At 39.6% G+C, this 18,351-nt stretch overlaps 1 protein-coding gene across 2 annotated transcripts in view; it reads right to left on the bottom strand.

Annotated features, from left to right (window-relative positions):
- VPS41 (VPS41 subunit of HOPS complex) overlaps window positions 1-18,351 on the bottom strand; it is a 171,599-nt gene that overhangs the window by 63,222 nt on the left and 90,026 nt on the right. Inside the window, exons 8-10 of one of the 2 annotated variants that reach the window (XM_058570676.1) lie at window positions 9,628-9,747; window positions 8,341-8,487; window positions 2,362-2,428 (exon numbers count right to left, since the gene is read on the bottom strand). In XM_058570676.1, coding sequence (XP_058426659.1) covers window positions 2,362-2,428; window positions 8,341-8,487; window positions 9,628-9,747 — 334 coding nt within the window. The remainder of the gene's footprint in view (window positions 1-2,361; window positions 2,429-8,340; window positions 8,488-9,627; window positions 9,748-18,351) is intronic. The other variant, XM_058570683.1, reaches the window with a different exon arrangement.

Below are 18,351 nucleotides of genomic sequence, written 5' to 3'. Positions count from 1 at the left end.
ATGAACTACACCTTAATAATGTGATCCCTGAGCTCTAGGGCCACCACTGGGCCAGCTATTAGCAGTCACAGAGCTGGGACAGAAGTGTACGCGGTGACAAGAACCACTATGATTCAGTGAGCATCCACACGTGCCAAGTACCGTGTTACAGGCATTACTTATGCCACACCTAATTCTCGCTACCATCCAGAAAGGTATATCACATCCATTTTACAGGTGAGAAAAGCCTAGCTCAGCAAGGTGAAGTAACCTAATCAAGATCAGACAGGAATTTGGCAAACTGCCTTGCCTCCATGGGGGCTTCTGGTGGCTCTGCAGAGTTAGATTCTATCCACTTTAACGCCATGGTAGCAAGATCTTGGACAAGTTATCTACCTCCCTGAACCCCAATTTTCTTCATCTATAGAAGGAGAAGTATACTACCTGCCTTCAAAGGGCTGCTATGAGAGTGAAGGGAAAGGATGCAGGTAATGCACACAGTGCAATGCCCCATAGCTAGGACGTCGTGAACAATAAATATCATCTAAGGAGAGTAGAGGACAATTGCTACGTTTTTATGCCTCCCTGGCAATTTTTACATCCTTAAAAATTCCCAGAGATTTTGCTTTTTTTTTTTTTTTTAACTCATCTCTATTTAAAATATTCTAATACTTAACCCTCAGGACACTATGCATTGAGATGTTCAGAGGTTTGTTTTCTAGGAGGCAAGAGGGTAGCAGGAAAGAAGAGAGAGATACTGAAATAATTATCCTTATCTTCAAGTTATCATTCTTCTCTATTACCTTGTTCCTCAGTTTTTCTCAGTACCATTATATTCTGCATATACCTTTTTTGTCCACACTCTGAGCAATATGTATTTACTTATCTATGTATTTATTTATCCTTCTAAGGCAAAAAGTTAAAACCCCACTATCAACTTCTGACTTCATGTACAAAATATCCCAGATTTAAATGTTGTAACTGTATAGCCATGTGTGTAATATACGTCTTTCTCTGTTTTTAGAAATATAGTCACGTGCAAATGATTCATCTCAGCTTCACCTTGTTATAATGACCCATCAAAGTTATATTCCCCATCCACCATCCAAATGGGTAAATGAATTTTTCAGCTGACTTATAATATGGCAAAACTTTTTTTGCCACACAACTCTGTCTCCTATTGCTCAGTTCTAAATAATACAAAGGTAGCTTTTACTATACCTGTTTAATTGACAAAAGTCAGTCAATTTTCATCCTTTCTGTCTGAATAACTTTACACTAAGTTATAAAGGTAATGGTATATCAACCCTGGCATCCTTCTCCTGAACACTTGTTTCCCAGAGTTACTATTCTTTTGACACAGTATTTTTTACCACCGACTATGTGCCAGGCATGGTGCCAGGTCCCTGAGATACAAACATTGAGCAAAGACAGACCCAGTGTGTGCTCTTGAGGAGGTTACAGTCTGGTGGAAGAGACAGAAATGCACTGAATAATCAGACCATCAATGCAACTGAAACAAGTGCTAGAAGTGGGAGTATTACAAATGCCTCTGCTGGGAGGATTAGACCTAGTTAGGGAGGTCTAGCAGGCTTTCCCAGGAAAGCAACACTCGAGCTGAGGTGTGATTAAGGGGCAATGAAGTGAAAAGAGGCAATAAGAACATTCTAGACATAGAGAGGTAAAGAAGGCCAGAGTGGCTGTAGCACAGAGACCAAGGAGAAGCTTGTGATGGGCTGAAGCTAGAAAGGCAGGTGAGGGCCACCATGGATCCCTGTGGCCCATGGTAAGGAGTCTCATCGTCATCCTAGGAACAAGGAAGGATGGTGACATGCTCTGATTTGTATTTTGACTGCAGAGGGGGGACCAGATTCCAGTAATTCCTGGTGGAAAGAGATAAACCAGTTAGAAGGCTGTTTCACTGATCAGATACAAGATTATGGCAGTTTGGACCAGACCAGTGATGATGAAAATTAATATTTAGACGGTACAGGACAAGGTGCTGTGAGCTGTGCATGTATGAACTCTTGGAATTCTTACAAACAACCTATGGGACAGGTATTCTTTTTCATATTTCATAGATGAGAATACTGAGGCATGTAGAAATTTGTTCAAAGTTCAAGTAGTAAATAAGAGGACCAGAACTCAAACCCATGGTTATTCAACTTCAAAGCCAACTACAAAATTATTGTATAAAAATTGGAAACACAGTTAGAAAAAAGGGTCTCTATAGTGAAGTTTCAAAATTGAAAACAAATGCTGCTTGACCTATTTCATCGAGGACCCAAGTGATGAGCCCTGAAGAAGAGCATGGCCTTAGCTTTCCCCTTAATCAAATAGATTCTCTTTTGAAGGTTTGTTTACACAGCACAGAAGGCATACCTATTTCAACGTATCGACTTGGCAAGTCCCTCATTTCACTGGCATGCCGTTCCTTCACTGAGCATATCTAGAAAACAAATTCACAGGTTATTTTAGTCATTTGATGGAAAACTGTTTATAACATTTCATTCAATATGTGATACTTTTGTTAAATCAGCCATGTAGCTCTGAAGATGGAGTGCACATAACCTACCCTATGACTCAAACGATAGAAATTAATTTCAATGACATATAGCAACCATTACTTATATTCTCCAACATTATTCCTCCATAAAGTCTTATTCAAGGGCAAAGAAAGAAAGAAAACTATAATATAATTTTAACGTGTTTCCAATGACCCATTCTCCGCAACTCTACTTAAGGACTACTTCTATCATCGTCCAGATAAAGAACTTTATCTGGCAGAAGTATACAACCAAAAATGCCCAATAGTCAATCTAGGCAACACTCACACTAGGTCTTGTGTTTCTGATTACATATTAGTAATTTATTTCACTGCTGCTAAATAATACTTTGCAGAAGTAGCACCTGCTCTTCTTCTCTCGAGGATATTAAAATCAATGTATCATATTATTATTATTTTTTTGTGTGTGAGGAAGATCAGCCCTGAGCTAACATCCATGCCAATCCTCCTCTTTTTGCTGAGGAAGATTGGCCCTGAGCCAACATCTATTGCCAATCCTCCTCCTTTTTTTTTCCCCAAAGTCCCAGCAGACAGTTGCATGTCACAGTTGCACATCCCTCCAGTTGCTGTATGTGGGATGCGGCCTCAGCGTGGCCGGACAAGCGGTACGTCGGTGCACGCCCGGGATCCGAACCCAGGCCGCCAGTAGCGGAGCACGCGCACTTAACCGCTAAGCCACGGGGCCAGCCCCTGTATCATATTATTTAAATCAGGGGTTGACAAACTATAATCTGGCCATGTGTTTTATGCTGTAAACTTAGGGTAGTTTTTACATTTTTAAAGGTGGGAAAGGGGAAAGGGAAAGAGTAAGGGAAGAAAGAAAAGGAAAAAACAAAAACAAAATAATAGAAAAAAAGAGAGAGAAATATTTAGCAGAAACAGTATATAGCCTGCAAAGTGTAAAATATTTACCACTAGCTCTTTACAGAAGAAGTTTGCCAACCCCTATTTTAAGTTGTATGTATACAGTTTGGATACAAATTGATGTGTACGTTATTTATCTATCATTCTCACACACACACCACAAACACATGGTTGTTAACAATGATTGTTTTAGGGTGGTAAGACTATGGATATTTTCTATCTCTTTTGCTGTATTTTCTAAAGCGAATACATTCTATTTCGTAGTAACAGACAACAAAAATTCACATAAGTTCCTCCATCCAGCTAAGACTGAGCCTGAAGTGAAGGACGGATCCTACACAACTTTCAGCAGGGGTCACGCTGTTTTCCTTTTGCTTAGAGACGGTATTTACTGTTATTTTACAGCTGATACCCCGAGTACAGCTACAGTATGGAAAATTCTAAAATACACAAAAACTAAAGGGGAAAAAACAAATATTATCTGTTGTCCCAGCACAAAGTAAACACTATTAACAAGCTTATTTTTTCTGGAAGCTACTTTTATTAACCTAACAATTTACCACAAATGACTTAGTATATTATTTAAATATTCTTCCACCACACAAATCTTTAATGTCTCTATAGTATCTCATTGCATGAGTGTACTATAACGTATTTAATCGACCCCCTTTTAGACATTTAGTTTTTTGCTCTAATGCAAGCAAGAGTGTAATCAACACACTTGTCTATAAAAATTTTGGACTTTTGTTTCCTTAGGACAAATTCCTAGAGATATAATTGGTAGACCAATGGGTATGTGAACTTTTACAAGGTTTTGTTTGTTTGTTTAATACACTCATTCAAATTGCTGTCCAGCAATGCAATGAATACGTGAGAGGACTTGCCTTCTCTAACACAGGACTTGAACCCGCGACTGTGGAGGTATAAGCATTTACTTAGAAGCGACCAGCTACTTCCTCCCTTGACTCTTTTTTGTCATTTGTCTCCTGTTCACTTCAGATAATTTCCTGTCCACTTCTCCAATTTTCCCCAATTTCCTTCTCTTTTCATTAGACTTTCGATTTTATCTGTTATCCACTCTTCTGTCCACACTTTCTAAGGAAACTACTAAATTGTCTAACAAGTATGCTCCACCATGCCAAATGAACGACTGTTTTAATGTGCTGATAAAAGTACATGAGTCATGGAATAATGTTTCAAATGGTTTGAAGCATAATAAAAAAAAGTATGAATATATATACAAATATAATATTAACTAGCCCTTTTGAGCAACTACTGGGCTGGTCTGAGTTACGGGCTTTGTAAAACAGATACAGCTCTTTTCTTGGAAGATTATGGTGCAGTGGGGGAGACACAATTAAATAGGGCATTTTACTCAAGTGTGATGGGGAAGTACAGAGCACGGGCATCTACTGGCAGTAAAGGAAGGCTTCCTAGAATAAGTGAACTCAGGCCAAGGCTGAACTGTGTCTCTCTGGCCATGCCACCACCTCTCTGAAGACAAGGACACATGGCACTACTGGCAGCTGGGCCACGGCTCCACTGTCCCCGCCCTCAGTTCTGTGTCTGAGTTCTTATCCCAGCACCTGTCTCACAGATGGGTAGCAGCAGGTGCAGATGACAGCTAAGTGCTACCCTGAGCTCACATCTTGGGTAAGAGCAGATCAATGATTTCAAGAGCCCTTTATATCAACAGGTAGGTTCTTCCCCATGAACACTAATTTGCTTCATCCAACTGTCTCCTCCACTTCTCCACTTATGTGTCTAACAGGCATCTCAAGTGGATACACACAAAAACAACTTCTTTTTCCCTCTAAACATGCTCCATCAGCACTCTTTTCCATTTCAGTAAAAGGTAGCTTCGTTTTCTGGTTCCTCAAGTAGAAAAAGTCACTATTGACTTCTCTCTTTTCTTACACCCTACACCCAACCATCAACAAATACCATAGGGTCTACCCTCAAAATATATCCAGAATCCAATCATTCCTCACCAGCTCCACTAGGCTGATGCAAGACAGCATTATTTTTTACTGAGGTTATTGCAGTAGCCTCCCATCCAGTCTCTCCTCTTTCCTGACCCTTCGCTCCACACAGCAACCAGAGATCCTTTTAAAATCCAAGTTAGATCTTTTAACTAACTCCACCGCCCAAAACCATCTGCTGGCTTCATATCTCACTCAAACTAAAAGCTAAAGACTTCACAAAGGCCTTTGAGCGCCTACATGATCTGCTCCACCACAACAGGCCCACATTCATATTTTCCCCTCTCCCCTCTCTCTTCTATCCCTCTTCTGCACACTGCTCCATCCTCTCTGCCAATAATGGCTTTCTTTACGTTTCTCAAAGACAGATTAATCATACTCCTGCCTCAAGGATTTTGTACTGGCTACTCCTTCTGCTGACACCCCCTCCCCGACAGCTGCACAGCCTCCTCCCTCCAGATCTCTGCCCAGAGGACATGTTAGTCATGGGAGATGTCTTCCCCGGACCGCCCTATATTAAATGGCACCCACCCTCCTACCCCTTGCCCCATTATTCTGTTTAATTGTTCTCTTTGGTATTTACCACCCTCAGCATGGTATATTTACTTGCTTGTTTGTTTTGTCTATCTTCACTCACTATAATGTAGATTTTCCCAGGGAGGAAATTCATCCATTTATGTATGTATCTGCAACACCAGAACTTTGCCTGGCACATCGCAGGAACTCGGTAAGTATTTGTCAAGCAAATGAATGAATGAATGAATGAAATGGTTAGCTCTAATTGTACACAACTTGCGGCTCTTTCTCTCCAACAAGATTGTTCTCTTTATGAGAAGAAAAATTATGTCCTGTCTTCTCTTCCTTCAATGGAACACAGTAAGATTCTGAACTGAGATGAAGTGCTCAACGTATTACTAATTGAGTCTGAAGAAGAGGAATCTCCAATAAAATGAAACATTTGACATGAAAAATTTTTTGAGTTGGACTGTAATTTGGGCACAGGGCAAGTGTACTAGTTTCCTGTGGCTGCTGTAACAGATTACCACAGTGCCTTCTCCTCTTTTTTGGTAGCACTCTCTCTTAATAAGCACACGTGTGGCGGCACATAGCGCCCACCCAGACAATGCAGGATAAACTCCCCATCTGAAGGTTCTTAATTAATTACTTCTTTTGCCATATAAAGAAACCTTTACAAGTTGCCAGAATTAGGACCTGCTGTCTTTGGGGGCCATTATTCTGCCTAATAGAGAAAGCATATCTGGTAGCCAATCAATGAACTTTTTATGTGTCCCTCCAGGCTAATTTTCCTTGTGCTTCACCAAAAGAAAAGAAAATCACAACTTTAAAATAAAGAAAAAAAGCTGCCTGGTCCATTTAAGGAATTTTTAAAATATCTAGAGTATAAGTTTATCAGATGAGTAACTGCACACATGGGATAGGAAGACTGGGGGATCACTTTTTTCATCCTAGACTACTGGGCACAACTTCCTTCCTGTTACCCTCAATGTGAATCAGGCTGTGTTCATTTAACACATGAAAAGAATTACTCCATGTTCAATTAAGAAAGAAAGAAAAGAGAACCTGAAACACATCAAAGTAAGGGCCAGAAGGTAACAGCAATCATTGCATTAATAATTTTTATGCTTTCTTTTCCAGAGAAGAGTAAATTTTAAATAGCCATGTCTCCTTCATGACTTTTTTAGAATTTTATGGCATAACAGTGACATCTGATATTTATTAGGCACTCACAATATGTCAGATCCTATGCTAAGCTCTTTATATGCATTACCTCATTTAATCCTCCCCAAAACTTAGATGTGAGAATGATTAGTAGTCCTCTTCTGCAGATGAGGAGAGTAAGGCTTAGAGAGGGTCACACAGGAAGTAAATGGAGAAGCTGGAATTGACCTCAAGTCTGTCTGACTCGAAACCCTGAGCTCTTGCATTAGACTATTGCTGGGATACTTTCTCATACCATTTTTACCTCAGCTAATTTTTAGTTTATTTTGTTTAGATTAAGCTATATATTTTTAAAGGGAAGCAAACAACTTCCGGCTCTGAAGTATCTAGTAAAAGACAAGCACTGGCAGGCATGAAATAAATGTGAGTGAGCTTTGGGCCGCCTTTTGCAGAATAGCTAAATTTCATGTACTCAGGCACATAAAGGGCAGACAATTATATGCCACAAAATAGTCCCAAATCTTACAGATAATAAGTCTGGGCCTTTATTCTATTTCAAACTATTACCAAGCAAGCAGGATGATTTAGTTTTAACCTTTTTCCATCATCAACTCGAATGAAGAAGCTATGGGTCAAAGCTAAGGGAAATGGAAAGAACAATAAAGAAAGGAAAACCTGACAAACCAACAAAACTAACCACATGTTCTATAAATAGCTACAGCCAACTGGGCTATGGGAAATTTAAAAAGGATAAAAAAGGCAGGACCATTCTGAACATAGAAAAGTTCACGATTTGTTTTGCCTGGCATGGAAAAGAAAGACTATATCTTAAAAATCATGCATATGAATGAATTTGAGCATTAAGTGATTATCACATGACGATAATATTCAGGTGAAAATATTTTGGTTGTGAGAAGCCATTCAAGAACTCATATTCGGGGGCCGGCCCAGTGGCATAGCGGTTAAGTGCGCGCGCTCTGCTTCGGCGGCCTGGGGTTCGCAGGTTCGGATCCCAGGTGCACACTGATGCACCGCTTGTTGAGCCACGCTGTGGCGGCGTCCCATATAAAGTAGAAGAGGATGGGCACAGATGTGAGCCCAGGGCCAGTCTTCCTCAGCAAAAAGACAAAGAGGAGGCTTGGCATCGGATGTTAGCTCAGGGCTGATCTTCCTCACAAAAAAAGAAGAAAAAAAAGAACTCATATTCTTTGGATCATCCTCAGTGGATCCATAACAACATAGACTTATTATAAAGACAGAGAAAACCACCTTGACAGAAGTCCCCCAGCCAATAATGAGTGTCACACTGTCCTTCCAGCAGAGGCTGCAGGGATACATATCTGGGCGAAGACTTATATCATCCCGGGGCACATTGGTGATTCTCTGCTTTGAGATGATGTCAAAAATCTTCACACCCTGGAAAATAAAATAGCATTAAGCATCTTCCACTCAAGAGGAGGAAAGTAAAGGAAAATTTATTAACAGCCACTGCTACACATCACCGGTAACAAGCACTGCAAAACACTGACTGTGTTTATTGAGCCCTGCTGGGAGCCATGCAAGGGAAAACGCTCCTACTCCACACAAACTCTGTGAGAGCCCCAAACAGAAGAAAACCTCTCTCCTCCTTTCTGGACAAAAGAGATTTTATTAGTGGATGGCATCCGTGACTCAAATACAACACAAATGTGAAATGTACAGATATCAACAACTGTATTTCCAAAATGACAGACAAGTAACATTTCTAATTGTATTGTTCCACTGCATAAATGGAGTTTGTTTTTTAGAAATGTTTTGAATCTGAAAAACCACTATGAAAAGAAAACTACTGACATTTTAAAGTACTCAAATGGAAACATCAAGCAAGCAGTAACTAACAATAAACCAAGGGGCCACAGGTTTGTTTACCTTTACTGCGACCCAGGAGAAGTAAGAAAAGGCCTGAACAGCAAGGCAGAGTCCGGGAGATTTCTACTATTTACAACTGAATAGAGCTAATTTACTAAATAACACCTTGAAATTCCAAAAGATATGCCAGATGTCAAAAAGGTAATTTTTAAGCTTTCTACTCGCCCTAACTCATACTGAGTAAACTTTAAGTAGTCCAGCACCAAAAAATATGATCTACTTTTTTAAAGGCAGGCCTATTTTCTGTCTGTAATTATACTGGGAGTGAAAAAGAAATCAGCAATATCCTGCACTTGTTTCATATCAACTGTTACTTGCCCTTGGCTAATAGGCAAATGGTATTTTCAAGACCACATTCCCAATGCAGCCCTTCAATTATTAAGATGCCTTTTCATTTTCCTGGCTATTCTCCATGCCTCAGGTTTCTTACTCTAAAATAGAGTCCAGAAGATGTTGGGAATTACTCTATCATGAAAGCCAAAAGCAATCTAATTTCTTTAACCTTCCAGGTCTGATACCAATCGCCATTTGTATCTTTTAGAAATGACCACCGCAGTAAGTGGCATCTTTTCCCTTTGTTACAGCCCTCTCAGTCTGACCGCTCTTCTGCTCTGAAGAAGCAGTAGGAAGATGGAGATGTGCTTTTACCATATTATTGGCCCAAGCAATCAGATGGCCTCTCCACTTCACACTCCTTATGTTCCCTTCCCCTTCGTGCAGAACAGAAGACTTCCATCTGCTCATCCAAGACCGTTCAAACAGCAGCAACTAGGGACAAATATCATGGAAACAGAATTTTAGAAACTGAGACGTATACATTAGATTGCTTACTTACTACTCTTGACTCTCCATTGACCAAATAACAAAAAAGTTATTCTCAACACTTTTTATGTTGACTTATAGTAGCATATGATTTGCATTTTGAAAGAATTTCCACTACAGCTTATCCTGCCCAGGACGTTGTTTAAAATCTATTTGAGTGTTGAAGTTACTACAAAGTCAAGCCACAAGATGGCACCAAAATACCAAAATTCATGGAGAATAATGCATATTAGTCAGTCAAAAGATTTGTATCACAGAAAGTTCTTCAAATGATTACTCAGGAATTAATTTATTTTGTAAACTGAGAAATGAAAAACTTATCATTTTTTTCCCTGAGAGTAAGATATTAGTTACAGATTAAACTGCAATAGTTAGAGCAGTCTGTTTTTCTTTAACCCAAGAAAAATAATTTAACAATGACGTTTGAGCAGTAATTCACGTCATAAAATGAGAAATTTGCTTTAGGATTAAACTTCTTTAAAAAGTTCATGGTAGCTAGGGTCTTTATTTTAAAGGGAATAATCTATAATAAAAAAATTTGCTGGATAGATTTTTTTACCAAATTTAACTGGTCAAAACCCTGAGACTGGTGAAGACGTAGTTCTAGTAATTCATGCATTATTAAGGATACAACAAAATATTTTTTCTTGATATATCCAATTTAAATCCTTTAAGACATTTATACAATATAACTTAATATATACAATATATAATTTACATAATATATAACTTACAATATATAACTTTAGACATGTAATCCTGAAATATGTTTACCTTCAAAAGCAAATGCTGATGACAGATTCCAAAACAGAATTTTTAAAATTCCTATCATTGGAGTCAATTTCAGTGTACCTTAGTATATTTTGTGTCCCTTCTCACCCCAAAAGAGGGGGGAAAACAGGTAATAGGAGAAAGAGAGTAAATTCACATTTTACCTGTATTTTTTATATATCTTTCTCAACAGTCAGCCTCCTATAAGTCAGAAGAGGCACACACACATACACACATAAAACCCCAAGTTTAAACAAGTGTCCATCTTTACAAATAAGCAAAGTAGGGTCCCTTTAAAATGCCATAAACGTTTGAAGTTCTCTATTATCCATGCAAAAGAAAGATGGCCTCACATGGTCCATCACGGAGATTGGAGGCAGGGCTTTTACTGAACATATGGAGCCCTGTCGTCCCATTAGACAGATACAGGACATCCTCTACACTCTCAAAGACCTTCTAACCCATCTCGTCCCCTCCCAGCCCAGGTCCTGAGTAAGAAATCACCACCACCATGCCTCCCACCCGGTTAGAGACCCTTAGCTACGGCCTCTGTCTGTGATCTGGCCTCTCCCTTGGCCATCACACAGAGAATGGAGGCAAGGAGGTCACTGAATGTGTTTAGTATTTTGTGACAGGATAGGTTTGAAATTTGGAAAAGGAGGAGAAAGCCTGAGAATATATCTCCTGCTACATACTCCACTAAAGACAGGTAGCAAAAAAATTATGTTGAATGCGATGAATCGTTAAGATCAAAATGTCTATCTTCTGTCTGTGGCTTGGACCAGGTGGAGGTGATGTGAGGAGTGGGCTGGTCCCAGGGAGTGCTCCGTAACCACCTGGTGGAAGGCGTGGGTGGCTGCATGGCCAGAGCAAAGTGCAGTGGAGCCTCCCCCTCACCAATTCCCACCCAGAAACGACCAATGCAGTATTAAAAGGGGAACAATCTGCACCTGTGTTAGAAAAATTAAATATGCTCCAAATTTTAAATTAAAAAATCTGTAAAATATGATAGAAATAAGCCCCCAGTGAAGGCTATGATTCAGCTCCCTACAAGAAAAAACCCGTCTGGGAAGTAGTTGGTTGGGTTATGGTATCTAGCGTAGATACCCCCCACGCTCAGTGTGATGTGAGCTGGAGGAGCGAGGGGAGTCACAGGGAAACGCTCATGCAGGGACACACAGGCTTCGGTCAGCACTGGCAGCTGACACCTGAACAGCCACTCCCGCAGACACTGGCGACACAGTCTGGAAGGAAAGCAGGTGTGGCGGCAACAGGAGGGCACCCACCAAGGGCAGTTGCACCAGTTACATGAGGCGGGCGGTACCGTACCAACTTGAAACTGCTTTAGTAAATACAGAAAGCAGGCTTTAAAAAAAAAATACAGCGCTTTCGGGCTGCACCACTGATTATATTCTTTGGTAGCCATTTTCCCAAAAGACATCGGTGTTCCAATTCAGGCAAAAACAAAGCATATAACTTCCTTCTCCCACCATTGTCCAGAATAAAAGATCTGGCCAAGTTCTCTCAAAATCTATGACAAATTCACAGCAACTTCAACTCTGAATACTGAATATAGACTTTTCCCAGTCAATACGAGCAAATAAGAAAAAACACCAGCAATATGGAAAACTTTAGTATTTGAAACTGATAGGTCTTATCCAGGAATAAGAGAAATTTCCCAATCCTGACTCCACATGAATGAGATATTCCAAAAAACAAGAAGAACTTTAAAAATAATCCTTCATAAAGAAGATGTGGTATATATATATATATATATATACACAAAGGAATACTATTCAGCCACTAAAAAAGATGAATTCTTGCCATTTGTGACCCCATGGACGGACCTTGAGGGTATTATGCTAAGTGAAATAAGTCAGATGGAGAAAGACAAATCATTCCACATATGATCTCACTCATATGTGGAAGACAAAACAACCACCACCACCACCACCACCAAACACATAGATACAGAGAAAAGATTAGTGGTTACCAGAGGGGAAAAGGGGAGGGGGGAGAGTGAAAGGGGTAAACAGGCACATGTGTATGGTGACGGATGGCAATTAGACTATGTGTGATGAACATGATACAGTCTACACAGGAGTCAAAATATAATGATGTACACCTGAAATTTATATAATGTTATAAACCAATGTAGCCTCAATAAAAAAAATTCACCTGAAATTTATATAATGTTATAAACCAATGTTACCTCAATAAAAAAAAAAATTAAAAATAACAATAATTAAAAAAAAATCCTTCTTGGGGCCAGCCCAGTGGCATAGGAGTTAAGTTCGTGCACTCCGCTTCGGCGGCCCGGGGTTCACAGGTTTGGATCCCAGGTGCGCAACAACTCACTGCTTGTCAAGCCATGCTGTAGCAGCGTCCCATATAAAGTAGAGGAAGATGGGCAGGGATGTTAGCCCAGGGCCAATCTTCCTCAGCAAAAAAAAGAGGAGCATTGGCATCAGATGTTAGCTCAGGGCTAATCTTTCTCACACACAACAATCCTTCTTATCATTCTCAAGTGACACCAACATTAAGAAATTAATAACAAATGATAAGAAAAACAAAAAACTGAAATAAAAAAATACTCTATCCTTGAGTAAAAGAGGAAATCAAAACACAACCAGAGCACTTTGATAATGAGATATGAGTCCTGAAAACCTAAGTGTGAGAGGACACAATCACAGTTATCAACAAGGGAGAGTCATAGCTCTGGAAGTTAATGCACACAAACAGATGTGCATGAACTAGCCGCACGACAAAAACAACTTTACTGAGGGATGAACTGAATAAATGGAAAGACACATTATGTTCCTGGCTAATAAGACTCAAAATTCTCACTGAAGAGCTTCAGCTTCATTAAGCTAACCTATGATCTTAACGCAAGCCCAAAGAAAATCCCAAAGGGATTATTTCTAGAACTTTCAAAATGCTATAAATTCATTTGAAACAACGTGAAGATAACAGGAATTTTTTTTTAATTAAGCATTTTTTTTGACACGGGGATGTGGATTTGCCCTGCCAGACAGTAAAATATTTTATAAAATTAACACTCAAAACAGTACAGCAGTGGTCCTAGAATTGACAGATGAAGGAAAAAGAAAGAACTGACAAAGATGAACCAAAATGATAAGGTCAGACACGGGGGGGGGGGGGGGGGAGAGTGTGTGTGTGTGGGGCACACTCAAACTGTTGACCAGTAGTCCCACCATCTTTCTAAAGGATCCTGTGGCACTATGGACTCAAGGATTTAAAAATGACCTCAGGAAGTCCACGTCTAGAAATTTATGCTAAGAAATGATGATCAGACGAATAAAGATGTATGTAAAGCTATTTATAACAGCCAGAAATGAACTATCAACTGGAGAATGATTCAGTAAAATGTGGCAGAGCTAGACAACTCAAGAGGATGTATTCACTTTTAAATGATTTTATACATGTACATTCGCTAACATAAAAAGATGTTCAGGGCATATGAAATAAAAAAGCAGATTGCAAAACAGCATTAAATATGATAACCTTTAAATAAAAGATGAATGTGTATCCATATATAAAAATCTGAAAGATACACTACAAAGTAATCATAATTAATTCTAGAAATGGGTGACAAGATTTTATACTGATTATTTCTACTTCACAATTATTCTGCATGGAACATGTGAATTATTTTCATAATGTTAATACATATGGGGATGAAAATCCATTCTCTTATTTTCACAATCAGGATAATTTAGGGGAACAGCTGGAATGAAACAATAAAACAATACCAAAAATTCACTGGAAGTCAGAGAAAGAAAAAATGTTTGAGGCATACTGAAAATGTATTAGAATTAATACACATGGACCGTACCTACTTTTTAAATAAAACATTAACTTCTTTAGAAAATTCTTAATAAAGTCTTGTTTCATTTCCAACCAAAATCCAAACTCACTGCAACTCATCCTTTCTGTTGTGGTCAGTGTGCTTTCAGTTACCGGAGGGAGCTGAGGCCGCTGGACCCTGGACTCCCTTTGTCTCCTGCTCTAGTTCCAAGGAAAAAACTTCCAGCAGAGGGCAGAAGAAAAGCAAGGAGAGAATTCTGAATTCAGTCTGTCTCATGGTTGAGTCTGAGTTTCCAGAGTTCTATTACAATAAACCTTGTGTACTCTGCTCTGACATGGAATCAAAGGAGCTAAGTAGCTTCTCCTTTAAGGATATTTTTATAGTACAGACAGGCACACACCATTCTGTGCCACTGATGGGTGCTCAAAAATGGAGGGCAGGGACCTAATATACCAACTTCTGTAAATGAAACAAATTTTAATTTACACTACCATTTTAGACATGATTCATGTTATTTTCTGATGTTTTTCAAATAGCAGTAGTTTCAATCACTTTATATTTTGTGTATGAAAAATAAGAAATGATTTGTAAATAAACAGTCAAATATATTAGGGAAGATCATCATTTAGGAGAATTCTTTTAAGTCAAATAATTTCCCCCTAAATTCTTGGTTCTGTAAACGTTTTAAGATCACGCTGGATCCATCACGGGATAATGAGTACCATATTACATCTCACTCACCGAGATTCAGGTGTTTACTTTTCATCTCCCCAACAGACTGCAAATGCATTGAGGAAAGAAACCATATCTACTTTGCTGGACACAGAAGGCTTGATGAATATCAGATAATGAATAGGCTTTCCTAGGTCTACTAGTCTTATTCTTTCCTTCATTGCTCATACACACAATGTGTTTGCTACAAGAAGAGCTATGTAATTCCCCCAAATCCTCCAGCCACTCAGCCCACCTGTAGTTAGTAATGTCCCTAAACTACTGTGGACACATTGGAATCTGCCCTAATCTCAAAAACCTAAAGGAAAGAACCCTGTGACTGATTCATACAATTAACACATCCTTGCTTTGAGAGAGGGCTCATTTATCCTGACCCATGTCCTACTCCTGAAATGTTGGTGTGTTTCCCTCTGCTCAACAGCAGACGATAAACTATATCCACACTTGTCAAAAATTTGAAAACTACTCTTGAGGTTAGTCTTCCCCTATTCAGTTTAGGTAATTGCACTTCCTTTATCTCAGGGATGCAAACTGGCCTCTCATTGGGGTTGAGCTGTGATTATTGGAAACGTGTTTGGATGCCTGCAGAAGGCTCCCTGGACTGCCACAGAGCCCACTCCTCCCCGCTGTCTTTCACCTGGGCCTGCTTCTCTCCACATTACCCGCCTGGCCCCTTGAAGCATTTTTTCTGCCTTCTCTCTCCACTCCACTTTATTCTTTACTCACAAGTCCCACTTTCCAATCCACACATAGTACAAAACCTTAAAGATCAGCTAGTAATTATGGAATCATTCCCATTCATGTCCTTTGAAACTCTTCAAACACAACTATGCTGTACATGCAGGATTAGATTTATAACATTCTGTGGGACATAGAGTTTCATATAGGAGGGAGAAGGACTAGACGATCCACTCTCCACTTGCTTTTTAAAGCAAATCCTAATCTATGGGAATTTCAAGCAGAAACACATTGTCTGGCAGGAATGGCAAGGAAAGTTCTGCCTTAGTAATTTAAGAAAAGATAAGCTGTTTTTCTTACAAACATTCTAGGCTAATTTAACTACCACAAAACTATCTACCTGTATTTCACTGACATTTAATAAAATCCATTTCTTTCTTCTAGGCATAAAACTGCCTAGAGACCTACTGAGCACCAATGTTCTACAAAGTATTTTAGAGGGTAAGTCATGAGTGAACTACCCTTAAAAGCAGCTGGTTAATTTATGTGGTTCATCTTCCACATCCTGTAATATTGAATTGTCATTATCACAATACTGAGAGCAATTTAAGCTCAATGGGAGCTAAGTACATAGAGAGGAAAAACTGTTTCCAAGAAGTCTATTTTTTGTTGGAGAAAGTATTTTAGGGCTTTATTTCCCATAAATCCACATTCTGGCCGTCAGCACTCTTAGTACTTATATTTCAATAGAAGCCCTCACATCCTCAGCAATATACTTTATTCTCCTATGTTTTGTGCTGATAAATCTGTCTAGTACTTTCCCACACTACAGAGTGGTAAGGATGCACATCCCAGAATCTCCCACACATGTGGCAGGATTCCCATCGGGCTGTAATAAAGCTGCCAATTCTGGAAGCATAACCCCAATGATTACCCATCACCCCTCTTCCCTGATGGACGAAAGGGAGTCTGATTGGCCCCTTTTTAATCATCTTGTGATCTGGCAAGTATATAAATCACTTGACTCCTTCAGGCTTCCTAAACACCAGCAACATTGCTTGCTGTGAGGCAGACAAGAAAGTAGGGAAGACTGGGCTGGGGTGTAAGCCCGTGGGCAAGTCGTAGATGGCAAGTTCATTGCTACAAGAAGGACCAAGGGGCTTGGAGAAAACAGATTCCACAAAAGATAAAAATACTTGATCAGAGAAGATGCTGGAGCTCAACACAATAAAATAGAGAAATAAACAAATAAAAGTAAACCTCAGCAAATTAAAACATGCCAAATAAGACTACCTCAGTAAAAATAGACAAAGGGCATAATGACGGGGAAAACTCATCACAAACGATTTAAAAATCCAAGATTAGGAATGAAATTTAAAAAGTCAAGAAGGGAAGTGAGAAAAGATTAATGAGCACGGAGACAACCTGGGATGGTGGCCGGCTGCTGACAGCAGAGAGGAGTCTTGAGTCTTGATGGAGGCTGGAGTGACCAAGAAGAAGGACCCAGTAGAGCAGACAGTGCCCCTGTCTTACTTCCTGCTTTGGCTCAGTACCAAAGTTTAAAATACACAGCTTTTAAAATACACCAACAGTTTTACTATCTCCATCAAGAGAGAACATAAAACATGTAGGAAGATAAGGGGAATTTCCCCAATATATTATTGCTTTCAGTTCAGTGGTTATTCTCTGGACAAGCAAATTATCATCCTTCACTCTCCTTTCTCTAAAGATAATGTAACATGTTTCAAAGCAGTTAAATACAGGCCAAATACTCTCCTGTAGAAAGTCTCTGTACACAGAAGGATTTCCAGAGCCCACTTGATAGGCCACTTGCCTCCAAGCAGTATTCCAGTAAACACAACTCCAACACAACACAGATTTTGGACAAGCTGTTGAAATTAACTAATCCTGTGAAAACTATGTAGACAGAACAATGCTTTGAAATTTAAAAAACGTTGTATCAACATAAGGTAACAGTCAACTTAGTGACCAAGAAATCCAAGCTGCCAGTTCAAAATGAATAAAACAAGCTAAACACTAGAGGTGCCACTTAGGAGCCGCTTCTTTTATATTAAAAAACTAGCGATGACAGATAGATCTCATCTATGTATCTACCTACCCACCTATATGGGTTGAGCAATCAACTGTAGCCAGCATGTGACACAGGCTCCTAGTTAAACTAGCAATCCGCAATTTCTGCATAAGCAAACTCACAATTGCAAATGTGATTTCAGAAATTATTGGGGTAGTTTTTTTTTTTTTTTTTTGTGAGGAGATCAGCCCTGAGCTAACATCCGCCAATCCTCCTCTTTTTTTCGCTGAGGAAGACGGCCCTGGGCTAACGTCGGTGCCTATCTTCCTCCACTTTATATGGGACGCCGCCACAGCATGGCTTACCAAGCAGTGCGTCGGTGCGCGCCCGGGATCCGAACCAGCGAACCCCGGGCCGCCGCAGCGGAGCGCGCGCACTTAACCGCTTGCGCCACCGGGCCGGCCCTGGGGTAGTTTTTTTAAAAAATAATTTTACCACTGGGGAAAAA

This window comes from Diceros bicornis, chromosome 3, assembly GCF_020826845.1.
Source record: "Diceros bicornis minor isolate mBicDic1 chromosome 3, mDicBic1.mat.cur, whole genome shotgun sequence".
NCBI lineage: Eukaryota > Metazoa > Chordata > Mammalia > Perissodactyla > Rhinocerotidae > Diceros > Diceros bicornis.
Note: the sequence above shows the minus strand (reverse complement) of the source record. Positions and strands in the feature narration are given on the sequence as shown.